The sequence below is a fragment of the Callorhinus ursinus genome, unplaced genomic scaffold (assembly GCF_003265705.2).
Source record: "Callorhinus ursinus isolate GAN/ISIS: 27379988/994484 unplaced genomic scaffold, GSC_fseal_2.0 scaffold14, whole genome shotgun sequence".
Classification (NCBI taxonomy): Eukaryota; Metazoa; Chordata; class Mammalia; order Carnivora; family Otariidae; genus Callorhinus; species Callorhinus ursinus.
The window spans coordinates 4,094,493-4,114,223 of NW_027397076.1; the positions used below are offsets into that span (position 1 = coordinate 4,094,493).

A 19,731-nucleotide genomic window follows, 5' to 3' on the forward strand; every position below is an offset into this window, starting at 1 on the left:
CCATTAAATCAGTGAATAACACCCACGTGGGATCCAGTCCTTGCCAGTGTCTTGATGATGGGAAACAAAATCTACCCCCAAATACAATAAATATGAAAACCCAAATCTCCAGTGTGGCTCTAAGTTGAGTATTTTACACAGAGCTGCAAATTAAATTGATTGCATGTGGGCTATTGGATGTCAAGTTCTCATGACAATGTCAAACTTCCCAGTGACACCCTGCTCTGTGGGTAGGAAGCGACACTTGCGTGAGCACCCCATCAAGAGAGGACTTGCTGAAAATGAACTTACCATTGCAGGGTAGCAGGGGTGGAGTGGGGCTTGGATGCTCTATTGTTTTCTTTTTCCTCATCTGTTAAAGGAAAGAAAAAGGAGTGACCTTCAGTAGGAAAAGTAAAGGGCCTCTCAATTCTCCCAAGCATTTGAGGAAACCTCAAATACTGATGCTCTGAAAGCAGTAACAGTTGGGCTCTTCCAACATGTTAGATATCTTCGTGAATAAAGCAAAAGGGGAAATTGACTTGTACAGAAAACTCTTAAGAGCACTTTGCATTTTTCTTTGATGTAATTTGTCAGAGTTGAAGAGCCGTTTCTCTTCATCACTGAGCAATATGACTGTGTTCACCCAATTTACTATTTTTCCAGCTGCAGTTGGACACCTGACTCTATGATTTGGACCCTAAGAACATACCATTTGCTCCTGTTAACCCCGCGGAAGAGTGTGGGGTAAGGGAGGGGGAGTGTAAGTGTCCAGGAGAATCAGGATAAGCAATATCACAGTGCAAGGGCTAGCAAACTTTTTCTGTGAAGGGCCAGACACTAAATATTCTAAGGCTGGGGGGCCAAGAGGCAAAATCAAAAATATCATGTCATATTTATATAACAAGAATAAATATATTTCCACAAAGTTTTATTGGTAAAATTCAAAATATAGTAATAGTAATTGAGTACAGTTTTTGTAATATAGGTTTAATAAGAATAATGACATTGTTTTGAGGGAGGAGGCAACATTTTTCTTGACTAGGGTTCAAAGTTCATATTCTCTACCTTTGAAGAGATTACAAATAATCATTTGTAAAAACGATTCTTAGCTTACAGCCCTACGAAAACAGGCATTTGGCCAGATTTGGATTGTGAGGTTCTGGTTTGCGGACTTCCGCAACACAGCAACCTGAACAACAGATCCATCTTTACATCTAAGAAGAACTGCTCACAGTTTCATTGTGGATTAGCTGAGAAATACATATAATTAGCTTCATCCAATTCCTAATAAAGCCTATTGATAGAAATAGTCAACATAAGATTTCTTGGGCCACAAAATTTGACCCAAGAAGACAGGTATGGGTTACAGTCTCTAAAGAAAATTAATGATGTGAAAACCTACAACTATAATCAACAAAATTTATTAAGAACATGTAAAATGGTCAGGGAAATAAATCTGTGGCGTAAATTTTATATGGAAAAGGATCTGAAGATTTCAGTGAGACAAAAATGAAAGTGGAAGAAAGTGAAGTATGCTTAGCAAAAAGAAATTTTTTAATAAATTACCCTATAACATTGAGTTCAGAAAATATTTTCTTGATGAAAATTTATCAAGATTGGTATAATTCTGATAAAATGTCTCTTCATAAACACTGGCAGATACTGCTGTTGCTTATTCAACAACTATACATACTCAGCTTCTTGCTTATTCACAGAACCGCAATTTATAGGGGACCATGTGTTCAAGGAGGGTGATTCCCCTCGAATCCTAGAGAGCTGAATGTCAATTAATTGAAATCTACCCATCGAGCCACTGATAAGGTAGGTGTGGCAGGTGACATGGTGCCGGCCTCTCAGACTTACAGAAAAGCTTTCTGGAAGCTTCTGGGAAAGATATTTTTCCCTAATAAAAAGGAATTGGAGGCCTTGATTTTGAACTTCTGGCCTCCAAAACTGTGAAAAAACAAGTATCTTTTGTTTTATGCAAAAGCAACAAACAAACAGGTGACAGAGTCTGGCCTGGCCTGTTTTTGAACATGGCTGAGCAGACATGATAGGGAGGCAACGAGCTTTCAACTGGGAAGAGAGCAGCCTGAGGATGAAATCCACACTGAGGCAGCAGAGAGGAAAGGGGGAGGGGCTGGGGGTTCTGTGTGTCATGTTGTACCTGATTAGCCAACCCCCAAAACAGCTGCCTCCCTCTTTTGTGAGATAATAAAAATTTTCTTAGTTAATAAAACCTCTTTTTGTTGGATGTTCTCTTCCCTGCCACCAAAGCCTTCCTAACTGATACAAACACTCACACGAAATGTTCTCAGGGACAAAGTGTCCCAGGACATCATGGGCTTGCCACCTGCTCACACTGCTTTGTCAACCTAGAGTTCCTTCTAAATGTTTCTCAGCCTCTCCAGCCTAGAATAAATACCTCTTTGAAGCACTCCCTGATACTCTCCAAGTCAGGCATTCTTCTAACTGTTCTTCTAACTGTTCTTCTACAACCCATCACTGGTCTCTCAGTTGGACAATTTAGCCACATCCTCTCCCACTTCAGTACTCTACTTAAGAAGGAGGAATGGTATCTTAGTCATCTCTGTGTTTCCTCCTAACAGTGCTTCCACTTGGCACTTGATTAAATATTTGAGTTTGCCTTCCACAAATGCCTTCAACTATCTTCAGAAAATAAATAGCACAATAAGGACCATGAACACATGAGTCTTACAAGAATATAGACAGAGAAAACAATACTCGACCTCAGTTGTTCACAAAGAAATAAAAAGAAAATAATAAGGCACAACTTTACATCTCTGAAAGTAATGAAAATTTAAGTAATGATAATCCCCAATGCTGGTATGTAAACAGTAAAACTGACAGTCACATACTTCTCTGAAGGTAGTGCTAGCTGGTACAAAGTTTTTGGTAAGCAATTTGGCAATAATATTGAGAGCCATCTAAAATGTCCAGTCACTTGACCTCACATCCCAACTCCTAGAAATTATACTAAGCAAATAATTGAAAAGAAAGAAAAGGCTATGTTAAAAAACATGATCGATTGAGTTTTTTCTTAAACAAGGAAAAGCCTACAAACAACCTAAATATACCGCTTAGCTTATGCTGGACCATGATTAATGTTTCCATTCCCCTTAGAACTGGCAGAATTTTTCCTCCCTGCTTCTTTAAATTTTAGCTTTTCAGCCAAGCTGGACTAGATATCAAAAGATCTATGCTCTAGAATCAGTGCCAAAACTTACTGGCCGTGACTGAGCAAACCCCTCATTTTTCTTCATTTGTAAACGGTCACTTTACAGGGCCATTGAAATGACTATATTAATTAATTCAACAAATATTCACTGAATACCTAATTTATTCCAGCTAGACACTGGGGATAAAGAAATTAGATTCCTGTCCTTCAGTCTGGTTGGAGAAAGAGAAAGACAAACAGTGGCGAGAAAGGCCAAGTTCAGTCAGAAGTGATAAATGCTGTGACACAGGTACGCAAGGGCAAGCCTGCCTGAGAAAGCCGAGGCTATCAAAGAAGGCTTCCTGGAAGCAGTGATAAGTGAGCTCTAAGTCTCGGAACGTGCCAGAGATGGGAACCAGACGGCAAGGACGGTGGAACCAAGTTAGGGGAAGGAAGGTGGAGAAGGTGAGGGGCAGCCCAAGACATGGGGACCCATCAGATCACGCCACCCTCCCAGGAGTGAGAGATGGCCACAGCTCGGGTCCCTGTGGGGTGCGGGAAGGGAGCTGGAAAGGGACTCTTCTGACATTCTAATGACTCTCTTTAAGCTTCCAGACAGTTTCTTAAACTGAGGATGATCATCATGCCTACCTTGAAAGGCTGATGGGGCAATGATGACATGAACTTAACAGAGGCTAAGAGCTCCCAAACCTCCCAAGACACAGCATTTGAGCTGCACCTTGAAGACACAGTCCGGGTTTTTTAAAATAACTTTGTTTTCTGTTCGCAAAAGTCATCCATGTTCATTTTTTAACTTTGGAAGATAGAGAGAAAATAGAAATCTAAGCCCCGACACAGAGAACTATTGTTTTAATCTTATTTACCTCCAGTCTGTTTTCAATGTTCTTGTTCACACCCGAGAACACGCACATCCCTAACTTAAAACAAGTGAGGGTCACACAGAGCACCCTGGCTTATGGCCTGTGTCCTTCACTGTTACGAGGATAGGTCAGACTTTGAGAGGAGGACTCAGAGGGAGGGGGTGTCCCAGGAGGAGGCAGCATGAGAAAAGGCTGGGAGGACGAAACCCCGGGGCCCAGGGCAGCACGCTAGGGGTCCACCTGGCCGCAGCCAGAAAAGCCCCTTGTTGGGGGAGTCCTTCCAGTGCCTCCCATGCAGGTCAGACCTGTCTCTGTTGTGTCAGCTGCTTTCCCCCAATTAACCTTCATCATGGCCTATTTCTGACACCAGTGAATGGAAAGAGAACTGGCTTTGGGGGCAGGCAGACCTAGGTTTGAATCCCACCCTAACTCTGGGTGGAACCCTGAGCAGGTCCTTAACTCATCCAAGCCTGAGGGTCCTTTCCCTAAAACATGAGAATCATAACTTAGATCACAAAGATGGCTTGAAAATTAAATATAGTATGTTAAAAACTAGACACATGAAAAAAAGAATACCTTAACAACCCTAATAGCATTTATTGGTCAAGTATTTAAGCCAGGGATGTGCATCGCTTTTTGTATGTCATCTCACTGGTTTCCTCCCGAGCGTGCTATGAAGAAGTCTTATGTCCGACTTTATCAATAAGGAAACGGAGCTTTGGTGAGTCTGAGTCCCTTGCAGGTGGTCGAGCAGCCAGTGAGTGAAGGTTGGATCTCACCCCACGCTCAGCATATGGTGGCTACTGAGGGTACTAACCAAGAACTGGTCTATCAGTCATCAAGCAGGTGCCTTCCACCTCTGCAGGCCCCTTGCTGGACCACTAGTGACTTTGTGCTCAGGGTCTGAACGGCCAGCCTCTTTCTCCCCGGAGAGGGTGTGTGTCACAGTCAGGCCCCTCCTATTTGGTGGCTGTCAATCCCAATTCACCAGAAGTGCTGGTTGCTCATTCATGCATCAAATATTGATTGTCGGCTAGGTTCCAGCCCTGTGCCAGGGGCGAAAGGGCAAGAACAGACGGAATCTCTGTTCTCTTAAGCTCAGAGTCAAATTATCAGCAAATAAAATGTAAGGGCAAGTCCAGGATGTTACAGCAGCACCAATGTGGGATGTGAGTTGGGCCTAGGGAGCTGACGAGGACAGGAGAGCACATTTTAGGCAGAAGGAAATAACCACAGTTGATAGAAACTTTAGGAACTGGTTCTGCCTAATGCTTTTTAATAGGCAAAAATGCCTCAAGCCAAATGAGATTCACGCCATAATTTCAGGCCAGCAAGATTCCCGGAGGCGCTCACGGCATAGGCAGGGCCATCCATCCACAATGGCCACCCTGCTCATCCTACCAAAGCCAGAGAGCAGCCGTCTGCTTAAAAGGCTCCGGGCGCCATGCCTCTTGCTGCGGCTCTGTCCCGCTCCTCACTTGGCAGTCCTGTCTCCAAACACACTCCAGGGAATCTCAGTGCACTTCCCAAGGGTGAGCACCTCTGCTCCCCTCTCTGGATCCACCTCCCAGATGAAACTCTGAGGCCAACTTTCCAGGCTCCAACACTGGCCCCACCCCTTGCTAGCTAGCTGTGTGACCTCCAACAACCTTTGGTGCCTTAGTTTCTTGTCTGAGAAACAGGGGTAATAATAGTACCCAGCACGGATTGTAAGGATTAATTAGCCACTCCTGGCACAAGATAAATGCTTCCCTAAGTATCCCCTATTACTATAAGAGTTGTCACTCTTTTTTTTTTTTTTAAGATTTTATTTATTTATTTGACAGAGAGAGAGAGACAGCGCGAGAGGGAACACAAGCGGGGGGGGGGAGGAGGAGGCTCCCCACGGAGCAGGGAGCCCGATGCGGGGCTCGATCCCAGGACGCTGGGATCATGACCTGAGCCAAAGGCAGACGCTTAACGACTGAGCCACCCGGGTGCCCCAAGAGTTGTCACTCTTCTGGAGGGGCCAGGCACCTGGATCCCCATCCCATCCATGGGGCTGTGCCTCTGCAACAGGGTTATTTGCTCCTCCCTGATGCTCCTACAGCACCCTGGCTGGTCCCTAGCAAAGTCCTCACGGGGGTGGTCACTGCTTGCCCACAAGTGTGTCTGCCTTGCTCATTTGCTAGCTCTTTAGGGCACCCACTGCCTCACCACTGTCTCCAGCACCCACACAGGGTTGGGGCTCAAGAAGTATTTGCAGAATGAATGAATGAATGGCTAAGATAATATCACAATTAAATTCAGCGAACCCATTGATTTCATAAGCATACAAATAATAATACCACCAGAGAACCTTTACTGAGGACTTACAATGTGCCAGGCCCTCTTTACTTGGCTGCATTTAATTTTCACAGCTGCCCAAGACAGTGAATGGCTTACCACACAGAAAACATCAAATACAGTGCTTGATGGCTACTTTGTGCTTAATCAATTTTAGGCCTGATTATTAATATTATCCCCTTTTATAGGAGAAAGAAACTGAGGCTCAGAGAAGTGGGAAGCAATTTGTCTGAGGTCACACAGCTCCCACGTCCAGGAGAGGACCCAGTCTAGCTGATGTAGAAACTTCCCGAACCCAAACAGTATGAGCCTCACCCTCTCTTCCGACCTCTGGTACTGCACTAAATATTTTAGGGAACATATTATCTGCCTAATATCTGCTGATTGAATTCACAATATTTGGGAACCTATTCTAGAATGTTTCCTGCCTGGAGCCAGTGTGGCAGAGTTTAATATTGAAGGAGAAAGTTTCTAAATTAATTACTTCTTTTCAAATCCCAGGAAAGGTTCAAGTTTATGGGAGTCTCGAATTTCACTTCAAAGTTCTAATTCTATTTCCTTTCATTATACTAACCTGGCTGCACCTGGCCAGACCTCACCTGTTGGGAACATGGGCCTGCCAAACATTTCATTTCCCCTTATCCAACCGCTTCCCAGCCACTGCAAACGACACCAGCTGATGATTGGGGTGCCTGGACCAGGTCTTTGGCAGTGGGCACCAGCCCCTGGCAGCAAAACCTTCTCCCCGTGGGAACAGGGCTAAGTCCCAAACAAAACTGCGATGTTGGCAGCATTGCTCTGAAGGGGCCCCCACACCTGCCTCCTCTTACCTCCACTGGGTGAATTCCTTCAGAATCCTGGAGTAAGAAAAGGTCTTTCTAATTTTGATATAAAACCCGAAAGCCATAACAGAAAATATTGATAAATTTTTCTACATAAGAAATCCAAAGCTTCTATGTTGGGGGGGGGGACCTACACCTTAAGTAGAAAGATAAAAACATGCCTGGGAAAATTGCAGTCATACCACAGACAACGATCTCATTTCCCCACAGCAGAAAGAGCGCCACTAAAACCAGAAGGAAAAAGACTAAGAACCAAGAGAAAAAAAAAAAAAATAGGCAAAGCACCTGACACACAGTTGATGGAAAAAGTATAAATGTTCTTGAAATGTGAAGAGATGATTAATCTCAATTAGTGAAAATGAAAACTGCACTAAAATACCATTTCTCAGTCTGATTGGCAACAATCCAAACCTCGACCACACAACTCTGCTGTGAGGCTGTGGGGAGCGGGGGAAATGGTGCCTCCCCCCATGAGGAGGTCATCCGGCAGAATCTCCTGAAATCCCATATGCTCTTTACCCAGCGGTCCTACGTCTGGGAACAGATCCTATGGCTACACGTGGACACGTGGGAATGAACAAACGTAAGGTTATTCGTTGCAACTTGTCTGTCATGGTCAAAGTTCAGGAACAGCCCAGTGCTCATCTGGTGAACTAAATTATGATACATCCTCACAGCAGAATGCTACACGACTGTGGAAGAAAGATTAAAAACCAGAGAAGAATGAAGATGCTCTCTGCTCTTACTGATATGGAACACTCCGGGGGTTATTATTAAGTGAAAAAAAGCATGTCACAGCAAAGTGCATATAGGCTGCTGCCTTTTTTTGTGTTAGAAAGTGGCAAAAAGAAAAGGAGTGCCTGGCTAGCTCAGTTACTGGAGCATGCAACTCTTGGTCTCGGGTTGTGGGTTCGAGCCCCATGCTGGGTGTAAAGATTACTTAAAAATAAATCTTTTTTAAAAAGTCACAAAAAAGAATATATGTTTGAATTTTTATTTGCATAAAGAAATAAAATACTGGCAGAATACACCAAAAAAAGCACCAGAAATCCTGGAAGAATACACAATAAACAAAAGCATGTACCACTAGGGAGCTGAGGTGGGAAGACACGGGTGGTGGGACCGAGACTTCTCAATGAGCACCTTTAAGGCATTTTGATTTTTGAACATATTAAATACTCTAAGTGTGGACACATTAAAAACTCCTCTACTGGGGAGGGAGCGTCTGAAGAAAGAATCTATTCCTATGGTTAAGTGGTCCTGGAATACCATAAACTGCAAGCAAATTACAAAGACTCATAACCTGGCATGACTCTACAGTATTTTGCTTTCCTAATATCCATTTACCTAACCAACACTGTGCACCTACTATGTACCAGGACCTATTCTAGTAAGTGACACAATTAGGCATGCTCCCCTGCCCTCAGGTGGTTATGGCCCATGGAGGGACCGAGTGGAGGGGCAGAGGGGCCCAAGCACAGATGATGGACTGGCTCCTTCTCCACAAGAGGAGAGGACTTAGAGACACTTGGGGGGACAGGAAGGGCAGCCTGTGATGGCAGAATGGATGGCTGAGGAAGGGGAGGATTCTGAGGGGTTGTCTTAAACCATGGCCTCCTCTCCAGCCAGCAGTCTTGCACTTGGCTTCCCAGCTAGGAGTAAAACTGCAGCAGACACCCCACGAGGGCAATCAGATTGTTAAAAGCATCATGGGAGGACTTCCTATGGATGCCCCCCCACCCCCCGCCAGGACCTCCCACTCTAAGTCTGTGCCCTTGCTCTAGAAGTTGTCAGAATGCCTTTCTGCTCTTGGCAGGGGGCTTTTGTCCACGACTTGGTGGGAATACAAAAAAGTTTCGCTACATTTCCTCTTCTCCGGAACCTATCTTAGGAAGTTACAAGATCTCAAATTGGATAATAAACTGACATGCTAAGTGAGCGGAGTGGGGTGAGGGAGATACGATACAGCCCTGAAATATGAGGAGATTTTAATAGGATAATGATGAGTCACATGAAGCTGTGACCCGCTGTGACCCCGGTTGTAGGCTACCAAGCCACTGAATGCCAACTTTCCTCTTCCTTGGCTGTAAAAATCCTCCTGGTCACCAGCAGACCATCTGTGACTGCCGTGATGAGTTGGTGAGGGGTCGGGGAGGGTGACGGGGGAAGGTCTGCACGCCTAGTGAGGCAGGTGAGACAGAATGACCGCTGGGAGGAACTGCCAAGGAGGGGAGGGAACAGGACATGGTGTGGACTATCTCTGGAGAGACAGAATCACCTTTCCACACTCCCACCACCCCCAACACGTGCAGTCTGGTAATCCTTAGAGATAAAGGGCAGACTCTGGACTTCCATGTAGGATATAGGATGGAGGCTGGAGTCACTGACTTAGACATTAAGGGAATAGTGACCTGAAGGGTGGGGGGATTTGGGCATATCTGGGTCACACCGAACTTGTTCTCTTTCCCAAGGAGGGCAACAGGAGTCCCAAGGAAATCCCACTGGCTTCCTGCCCTGTGGACGCATCCTGTTGCCCTTGTCTCTCCAATCCTCTCCATCCTACTGATGCAACCCTGCACTATAGCCTCATCCCCTCAAACTAGGTGGGAGCTCCCAAAGTGTCCTCCTGGCTCTAATCCACCCACACGGAATCTTCACATTAACTTTCTGAAAATGCCACTTTGATTTGTCCCTCTTCCACCCAGCTCCTTCAGAGGCATCTTAGCTACCACATTCCAAACCCCTCATTAGGAATTTATGTCCCTCAATAATATGGCCCAAATTACTTCCCTAGCCCGGTTTCCCACAATCTTTCAATCTCTCTGCTCGAGCCAATCTGGAAAATTCTCAAAGCTCAAAACCTTCCTCATGGCTTTCTGCCTCCCAGCCCTTGACCATCACCACTTAAAGGAACCACGTAGATCCTCTGAGGCCCAACACAAATGCCACCTCCTCCAAGATGCTTCCCTAGTCACCTTCCAGGCTGTGACCTCTCCCGACTTCAGCATGCATTCCAGTCACCTGGGGGTTGTGTAAAGATGCAGAGAATGTGCAAGTGAGTCTGGAGTAGGCCTGAGAGTCTAACAAGCATCTCTAACAAGCTTCCAGTGAGGTTGTGCTGGAGCCCAGGACCACTCCTGGGGAGGCGAGTTAGAACACCTTGCCTCATTCAAATGGAATTGATCACATATGGCCTTGTATTATTATTCAACAGTGGGCCTGAGCTCTGCTTCTAGATTAAAAATTCCTTGAGAGCAGAGAACCACAGAACCACAGAAGAGGCTACTTACATGGTAGGAAGAGAGAAAGCTGTAAAATCAGACACTACTAAGTTTGGGTCTTAACTCTGCCACTTACTTGCTATGACACTGAATAAGTCCCACAACCTCAGAATCTGCTTCCTCCTCTGTCTGTGAGAACACCTCCCTCCCAGAGGATTAAAGGAAATCATGGTTGTGATTATGCCTAGCATACTGCCTGATGCTGAATATATTTAGTATTGAATAAATATATTATTATAATATTCAATATATTAGTGAATACTGAATAATATTTAATTTATTTTCTATTTTAATATTAGCTCTCTGCCTTTTCCTTCCTTGTATAACTTTGGTTTTTCTATGTAGTTTTGTACATAGTAAGTGCTCAGAGAATCCTCTACAGGAACTTCTGTTCCACCCATACAATTCTGCTCAATTCACACTCCTGGGCTCTCCTCACTGGACATGATACTACAACCAGTCCTGACCTGAAAATGCTTTACATTCAAAGTCTTCCTCTTTGTTGGTGAATATGCCATCAGAAACATAAAAACCTACTAACGTCTGCTCGAAAGAAAATGCAATTCGTTTGGGTTGGAAATGGGCATTTGTGACACCCTGAATTATGATAAATAACTCATCCACTCCTGTTCAGACTCTCACTCATCAGGTAAGCCTTAGCTTGACCTCACGGATCCAGGGTTTTCTTCCCAAGTGCATTCTATCAAAATGTCTCATGTCCCATTTCCTTGTGCTCACTGAAGCTCTTTTTGATCAATTAAATGCCCGTCTTCTGAACTGCTAAAAAGGGCATAATAGAGAGAGCACTGCATAGGAATCAAGACGTGGGTAGCAGTTCTGACTCTAGCACACTACCCGAGAGTATGATTTTGAGCAAATAACTTCCCTTCCCGGAGACTCACGTTTTTTTGATTCTAGGCTAATAAATGGATTATTCTCCCACTCCATTTCATTTTCACCAGGACTTCTGGTGCTAATGTCCGGCCATTACTCAGGCCAATGGAAGAAATCTTTCTCAGCTGGTGGAACGTTAACCTCTCTCACACCACCCAGGGAAGGCATTTCTACCTTCCTGGCCTGGTTCAGAGAGAAACACTGTGGCTGACCCTTTTGCGAGCTACTCAATAGCCAATCTTGCATTTTTTTTCCTGCTTGCTAATAAAACCCCAGGTTTATTCAGAGCGGTGATGGGACAACCCCAGAAGAAAATCCTGATTTGTCCAAGACAGGGGTTGGCAAACTTTTTCTGTAAAGAGCCAGATAGTAAGCATTTTAAGTTTTGGGGGACCATAGATGATGTCTGTCACATATTCTTCTTCATTTTTTTCTCTACGCTTCAAAAATTTAAAACAAAACAAAAATGAAAACATCATAGGCCCTGGGCTATATAAAACAGGGGGCGGGCTGGATTTGGCCTGGGGTGGTGCAACCATTAAGAGTAATTCTATTTTTTTTCTATTCTTCTGACAAATTTTCGGTCACCTATCCTCCCTTTCAGCTACAGATGACAGCATTCTCAACACAATGTTAAGGAAAATCTACTGGGGGTTCCTGGGAAAGATTTTGTTTTCTGATAAGAGGAAGACACATAAGAGGAAAGCCAACTGGCACTTGCAAAGCAGCTATTTTGTGACCATGAGGTTCTAACATAAGGACAAAAGCCAGCAATCTGGGAGGACTTAGTAGAAAGACACACAGAGTCTGGGTCCTGGATGATGTTGAGCTGTTAAATAAATAAACCCTGGAATCTCCTACTTCCCATCTTTTAGTTAAATAAGATACTAAATATCTACATCGTTTAAACCACTGTCAGGTTTCTCATAATCCAAAGCATTCTTAAAATACTAAATCTGAGGGGGGGGTTTTCTATTTTTTAAAACTTCTATGTACCAGGCCCTGGGATTCCAACAGTGAACCCCTCAACATTCCTGCCCTCGTGGAGCTTCCAGTTGAATAGAAGATGCGACAAGACACAGACAAGAGCTGTTCTAACCTTCAGCCACTGAAAAGGGGTGATGAGCACTCTTAGCTCTGGTCTCATATTCCTGTGAACAAGTTATGAAATCCTCAACAGCAAGTCTTTGAAGCATTGCTGTCTGAGAGACCAAATAGTACAAAGACAAAATGACTAATGTTCAAAGGCAGACGGACAGACCCAAGTTCAAATCCTAGCTCTACCACTTGCCAGCTATGTAACGTTGGGCAAATTACTTAACCCCTTTGAGCTTCAGTGTTCAAATGTGTAAGATGAAGCTCATTATAAGATACCTCCTAAGACCATTGTGAGATTTGAATGAGGTCATGGACTTAGAGCACTTGTAGCTCAGTAGACGACAACCACATATACCGGTAACTATAAACATATACACATATAAAAGTTTGCTTAACAACATGTGCTGAGGAGGAAAGGCTAGAAGGACATCAGAAGTGGCTGCCTCTGGATGGTGAAATAAGAGGCAATTACTTTTCTTCCTCATATATTTTTTCCTAGACTTTCCAAAAATAAATATACATGATTCATAGCCAGGGGATATATTTTTTAATGTAATCTTTGTGTTTTGAAAATAAAAACAACATGTGGACAGCAACTTCTTTGTTCTTTTATCCAAATAGGAGTCAGGTGGCCCCATTCTAGACCTAGCACTGGCACTGACTCACTGTGCAATCTTAGAAAGTCACTTCACCAATTAAAGTCTAAATTTCCCTGTCTAAAATGGATGATAACCAGACTCCTACTCTCTCCACAGTGAGATCACTTGCACTGGCTTAACTCATTCACCGAAACAACTGTAAAAGCTAGAACAGCTATTTGAAGACACTGGAGGGCAATCAATGCAGACTGGACTAGAGGAGTCACAGGCCTTGAGAGAAAGGAAGCACAGGATGTGCCTTCCACATTCACCCTGGATTTTCCCTGCAGAAGCTTCTCAATTGCCACACTGGGGAAACAGAACCCAAACAAATAGTGTGGTCTGTTGGGCTGAAGTCAGAGCTGGGGATGACAAAATGACTCAAATCTAAGGAGCAATGTTCCAGAGAGAAGAGCCACAGAGAGGGAAATATACCTGCATTGGAATTCCCCTTGAATCTTTAGCCCACTCACTCGTGCAGAGAGTGAGAAACCAAAAAACCCAAGGAGAACACATCAGCTTAGTGGCTGAAGAACTAATCAACTGTTCACTGATTAGTGGGGGGAGTCAGAGGTTGGAGTTCAAGCTGGATCAGGTAGAAGGAACTTGGTAAACACAGAGAGCTTTTAGCTGTGGACCCAGAAAAACTCTGAGCTTTGAGTGGAGACCCCGTCCTAGTAGCATAGACAAGACTAAAACAGATCAGACTTAACCAAGGCTTGACAGAATCGAGGAGATCTGCTGGTTCTCTATCTACCTGCTAGAACAAAATTTAACACCCTTCAGAGGAAGTTAACATAATTTACCCAAAGCCTCTCTAACTTTGTGTCCTTAATGTCTGCATCAAATCAAAAACTATAAGGCATCCTGAAAAACAGGACCAAAACCCTGAAATCCAAAGAAAAAACCAGATCACAGAAGTTAATCCAGATATGACTCAAATATCAGTTACCAGGCAGGGACTTTAAAATAACTATGGTTAATATGCTTAAGGAGACAGAGGAAAAGATGGTCAAAATAGAGGAAATGATGGACAAAACAGATGAAAAATGGCAAATATCAACTGAGATTTGGGGAAAAAAAAGAAAAATCAAATGGACATCTACCATAGAAGAAAGAATACAGTATCTGAAGTTAAGATCATTTGGATAGGCTTTATACCAGGCTGGACATAACAGAAAATGAGATTTGAGAACTGAAAGTTTGGGAAATCAATAGAAAACACCAAACTGAGGTACAAAGAGAGAAAAATGGACAAATCAGAGCAGAGCTTAAGAAACATAGGAGGTATAGTCAAAGGTCTAGTAGTCCCATAACTAGAGTGCCCCAAGCAGGTAAGACAGAATGGGGCAGAAAAAATATTTGAGGAGCCAATGGTCAAGAATTTTACCAATCTGATGAACAACAACCCAAAGATTCAAGAAGTTCAGTGAACCCCAAGAAGAAAAAATACAAGAAAACCGTGTCTGTGTACCTTGTAGTCAAAGCGCTGAAAACTGAAGACAAAGAACAGATTCTTTAAGGCAGCCAGAGACAAAACAACACATTGCATTCACAGGGGTAAAAATAAGTCTGAAGACTAACTTTTGGAAGCCAGAAGGCAACAGAATGACAACTTCAAAGTATTGAAAGGGAGGAAAAAAAACCTCTTCAACCTAGAATTCTATATCCAGCAAAAATACAGGTGAAATAAAGATTTTTTCACGATCTATACTATATGACACTGCGCTACCCAAACTATCAAGGAGTTTATTTGGCTTGAAGTAGAAATGATCCCAGGTGGAAGCACAGACCTGCTGGCATGAATCAAGAGCCCTGGAAAGGGTAAATATGTGAATAAGCAGAAAGAAATATTGACTGTTTAAAACAGTAATAATGTCTTCTGGGGCTTAAAAATGTAGAAGTAAAATACAATAACGCAATAGTAGAAAGGATGGGACAGAGGTAAATGGGGTTAAAGTGTGAGCACGTTCGTGACTGGGCTGGAAAGGAGAGAAGGGGTAACGTGAGGTGGACATGGGAGGACTACTCGAAAAGAGTATGTCTGGGAAGTCAGCAGAAGAAAACTTCAAAGAAAAAATCTTAAACTGCATCATCCCTCCCAAAAAAGCAAAAAAGAAGTAATAAGAGAATAAAGACAGATGGGACAAATCAAAATTAAATAGTAAGTTCGTTGACTTAAGCCCAACAACATAATTTAATTTAAGTGCATTACATATAAAGGATCTAAATATTACAGTTTAAAATACAGATGATCAGACTGGTTTAAAAACACATATTAAAAACCTTAATATTCAATTCAGAAAGGTTAGAAATAGGAAGATGAAAAAAATATACCATTAACTACTTGATCTAATTGACTTCATCCAATATCGGCTGAATACACAGTCTTCACAAGTGTACATGGGCATTTGCCAAAAGAGAGCATCTGTCAGGACAAAAAGCAAGTCTAGACAATTTCAAATACTGAAATCATACAGAATATGTTCTCTGACCAAGATGGAATTATAACAGAAACCAATAGCAGAAAAATAACTAGAAAATAACCAAATATTTGGAAAATGAAGCAACAGATTCCTAAGTAAACCAGAAGAAAAAGGAGAAATCACAATAGAAATTGGAACATGAGTTTAACTGACTGATAATGAAAGTATGATATCAGAAAAATTATGGGATACATTTAGGCAGCACTTAGAGGAAAATCTGTAACTTTAAATGCCTATCTTGGAAAAGGTTAGATTCAATGATCTAAAAGTCTCAAAAGCTAGAAAAAGACAAAAAATTAAACTCAGAAGGAAGGAAACAATATACAGAAGGGCAGAAATAAATGAAATAGAAAAAAGATGTCAGTTGAGAAAAACAATAAGGCTAAAAGTTGCATCTTTGAAAAGACTAATAAAATTGATAACTGGCAGAACTGATTGGGGAAAACAGAAAAACATAAACTGTCAGTATCAGAAATGAGAGGGAGACATTGCTCTAGGTGCTAAATACATGAGAAAAAGTAACAAAAGGAAAGTTTAAGCAGTGTCATATAAAGAAATTTGAAAATTTAGATGGAATTCCTTAAAAGTAACAATTTGCTAAAAGGCACCTGGGTGGCTCAGTCGTTAAGTGTCTGCCTTTGGCTCAGGTCATGATCCCAGGGTCCTGGGATTGAGCCCCACATCGGGCTCCCTGTTCACGGGGAGCCTGCTTCTCCCTCTCCCACTCCCCCTGCTTGTGTTCCCTCTCTCGCTGTGTCTCTCTCTGTCAAATAAGTAAAATCTTAAAAAAAAAAAAAACAATTTGCTAAAAGTAACACATCAAGAAATAAAATAATCCTCAAAGAAAACTCCAAATCCAGAGGACTTCGGTGTTGAATTCTTCCTAACATTTAAGAAATAAGTAATTCCAATCTTACACAAACTCTTCAGAAGAAACAAAAAAGAAGAAACTCCCGCCTTTTTTTTAGGAGGCCTGTATGACACCCGAAACTGAGAAGGGCGTTGTAAGAAAGAAAAACCAGAAGCCAAAAAAATCTTATAAATAATAGGTACCAAAATTCTTAACAAAACAAATAATCTAACCCAGAAATAGGAAAAAAGATAATACTTCTGACCAAGTGCCATTTATGCCAGGAATGCAAGATTGGCGTAACTTTCAAAAGTTAATACATGTAATTCACCATATTAATAGAATAAAGGAGAGAAACATACAATCATCTCAACAGATGCAGAAAAACATTTAATAAAAGTCAACACACATTCAAGAAAAATCTCTCAACAAACCAGGGATTTGATCAGGAATACCTGCAAACAAAATCTACAGTAAGCCTGACATTCAAGGGTAGAACAGAAAATGCTTTTCCTCCTTAGGTCAGGAACAGGACAACATATCTACTATCACCACTTCAACTCAACATTGCACTAAGGTCTCTAAAGCACAGAAAAATAATAATATAAAGACTATAAAAGAAGATGGAAAACTATCATTATTCCCAGGTGATATGATTATGTCCATAGAAAAATTTTTAAAAGCAAACTCATAATTAATAAACAAATTTAGCAAAGCAGCTGGACATGGTCATTACCTAAGAAATCAACTGCATTTTCATACGCTAGCAACTAACAATTAAAAAAAAATTTTAAATACTACTACTTACAATAGCACTGAAAAACATCAATTACCTAGGAATAAATCTAATGAAGGATGCACAAAACCTCTACACTAAAATCTATGAAATGCTATGCTGAGAGAAATTAAAGGCCATTTAATACATGGAGGTCTGAGGCCACATACATAGACAGGAAATTTGATGTTGGTAAGATGTCAATTCTTCCCAAATTGATTGTAGAATCAGTGTCATCTCAGTCAAAATCCCTGCAGGATTTTTGTGACCATTGACAAGCTGATTCTAAAATCTGTATGGAAACGTTAAGAATTTAAATTAACCAGAACAACCTTAAAGAATCTTTTGACCCCAAAATAGACAAACAGACCAATGGTTCAGAATAAAGGTCAAGACATAGATCCACGTGTATACGATCTCCTGATTTACAGCTAGTGGGTAAAGGGTTCTTTCCAACAAGAGATGCTCTGTCAATCAAAAATTAAAAATAAGAACTATGACTCCTCCCTCACACCATATACAAAAGTTCCAGATAGACTTGATATAAAAGTAAAAGGTAAAATAATAAAACTTTTAGATAATAATATGAAAAATATCTAATGACCCAGAGGTAGGCAAAGATTTCTTAAAACAAAAAGCACTAACTACAAAAGAAAAACACTGATAAACTGGACGTTATTCGAATTAAGAACTTCTGTTCACCAAAAAATAACACTAAGAGAATGAAAGGCAAACTACGAACTGAGAGATGTTTGCAATACTTTTATCTGACAAATACCTCCTCCTAAGAATATAAAAACAATCCTTACAAATCATCAAGGAAAAGACAAACAGCACAACTTGAAACCAACAGGCAAAGGATGTGAGCAGGGAGATCACAAAAGCGGTAACTACAAGAATGTTCACCAATCCTTCTCAAACTCTTCCAAAAACCGGAAGAGGAAGGAACACTTCCCAACTCATTCTATGAAGCCAGCATTATCCTGATACCAAGTCCGGACAAAGACACTACAAGAAAAGAAAGCCCCAGAACAATAGCCGTCATGAATATTAATGCAAAAGTCCTCAACAAAATCTAGCAAACAGAATTCAACAGTGTGTTAAAGGACTGTAGACCATGACCAGGGGCAGTTTTTTATTCCCTGATGCAAGGATGGTTCAACATAGGAAAATCAATCAGTGTAGTACACCATGCTAACAGAATAGCCACATGATCTTTTCAATGGGTACCAAAAAAGCATTTGGCAAAATTTAACACCCTTTCATGATAAAAACACTCAACAAAATAGAAATAGAAGGAAACTATCTCAACACACTAAAAGCCCGTACAAACAACTCACAGTTAACATCATACTCAATGGTGAAAGACTGAAAGATTTTCCTCTAAGATCAGGAACAAGACAGGGATGCTCACTCTGCCACTTCTATTTAACATAGTCCTAGAAGGCATAGTTAGAGCAGTTAGACAAGAAGATCACACACACACACACACACACCTCTTAATACAAAACTACAGTAATCAAAATAGTGTGGTGCTGGCGTGAGGACAGATATACAGATCAATAGAATAGAACAGAAAGACCAGGAATAGAGCCTCACATATATGGTTAAACGGTTTTTAACAAGGGTGTTGAGACCATTCAATGAAGAAAGAACAGTTTTTTCAACAAATGGTGCTGGGAAAACTGGATATCCACATGCAATAAAATGAATGTGGACCCTTACCTTATGCTGTATGTAATAATTAACTCAAAATAGATCAAGGACCTAAACATGGGAGATAAAACTATAAAACTCTCATAGAGGAAAAGCTTCCTGGTTTTGGATCTGGCAATGATTTCTCGGATATGACACCAAAAGCATAGGCAACAAAAGAAAAACATACACTGGGCTACATCAAAATTAAGAACTTCTGTGCATCAATGGATACAACCAGTAGAGTAAAAGGCAACCCACGGATTGGAAGAAAATATTTGCAAATCATATATCTGATAAGGGGTTTATATGCAAAATATATAAAGAACAATTCCATAACAACAAAAAACAAACAACTCAATTTAAAAATGGGTAAAAAGACTTAAACAGACATTTCTCCAAAGAAGATATATGAATGATAGATAAGTACATGAAAAGATGCTCAATACCACTAATCACTAGGGAATTACAGATGAAAACCATGAGGTGCCACTTTACATGCATTAGGATGGTTATTATTTTAAAAAACACATAGAACATAACAATTATTGGCAAGAACATGGAGCAGCTGGGACCCTTGGGCTTTGCTGGTGGGAACGTAAAATGGTCCAGCTTGCTATGGAAAACGGTATGCTGATTCCTCGAAATAGTAAAAATAGAGTTACCATATGTCCCAGCAACTCCACTCCTGGGTATATACTCAAAAGAACTGAAAGCAGGAACCTGGAACAGATATTTGTACACCTATGTTCATAGCAGCATTATTCACAAGAGCCAAAAGGTGGAAACAACCCAAATGTGTATTA

General features: G+C 41.6%; 1 protein-coding gene across 6 annotated transcripts in view; it reads right to left on the reverse strand.

The window, feature by feature from the left end:
* The window catches only part of RFX4 (regulatory factor X4), a 155,589-nt gene that overhangs the window by 107,479 nt on the left and 28,379 nt on the right, over positions 1-19,731 (reverse strand). For all 6 annotated transcript variants that reach the window (XM_073900350.1, XM_073900349.1, XM_073900351.1 and 3 more), the window contains one exon: positions 292-352. In XM_073900350.1, the coding sequence (XP_073756451.1) occupies positions 292-352 (61 nt within the window). The remainder of the gene's footprint in view (positions 1-291; positions 353-19,731) is intronic.